At 67.9% G+C, this 536-nt stretch overlaps 1 protein-coding gene across 1 annotated transcript in view; it reads right to left on the bottom strand.

Annotated features, from left to right (window-relative positions):
* The window catches only part of LOC111162141 (uncharacterized protein C10orf95-like), a 26,734-nt gene continuing 26,198 nt past the window's right edge, over positions 1-536 (bottom strand). Inside the window, exon 3 of the mRNA XM_022526335.1 lies at positions 1-536. Within this exon, the coding sequence (XP_022382043.1) occupies positions 22-536 (515 nt within the window). The 3' untranslated portion in view covers positions 1-21.

Genomic DNA, 536 nt, shown 5'->3' with positions numbered 1-536 from the left:
AAAAAAAAAAGAATGCCAGAGTTATAATGCTGACCAAAAAACACCTAAGAAAATAATGCAAACTGAGAAGAGAACTGGGTTCTGGGCAAAACGAACAGTTCCATGGGAGAAAGAAAACGAGCGGCTGGATCTGGCTGCCAGGCACCCCTGGGACCTGGCCGCCATCTGGCAGGAGCAGAAGAGGTCTCTGGGAGGAGGGGGCGACGGGTCCCGCCGCAGGTGAGAGGCCGGCCCGCCCCTCCGGGGGGGGGGCGCGGTGGGTGGCGAGCTGCTGGAGTCACTGCCCAGGGGCCGCGGCCGGCTCAGACACTTCTTGGGGGAGCCCACATCGCTGGGGCCCCAGGCCGTCGAGGGCGCGCGGTGGACCGCGGTGGCAGCGCGGGTGTCCGGGCGGCGCGCTGCAGGCCTGGCAGTCAGTCTGGAGGAGGCGGCCCGCGGCAGCCGGGCTGTGGGTGGTCTGGCCCGTGTGTAACGGGAGCCTGGCCCGCAGCCCGAGTCCAAGTGCGCACGGGAGGGGCCCGGCTGGCGGCCCAGGG

Source organism: Enhydra lutris, unplaced genomic scaffold (genome assembly GCF_002288905.1).
Source record: "Enhydra lutris kenyoni isolate GAN:26980312 unplaced genomic scaffold, ASM228890v2 scaffoldscaffold89, whole genome shotgun sequence".
NCBI lineage: Eukaryota > Metazoa > Chordata > Mammalia > Carnivora > Mustelidae > Enhydra > Enhydra lutris.
Note: the sequence above shows the minus strand (reverse complement) of the source record. Positions and strands in the feature narration are given on the sequence as shown.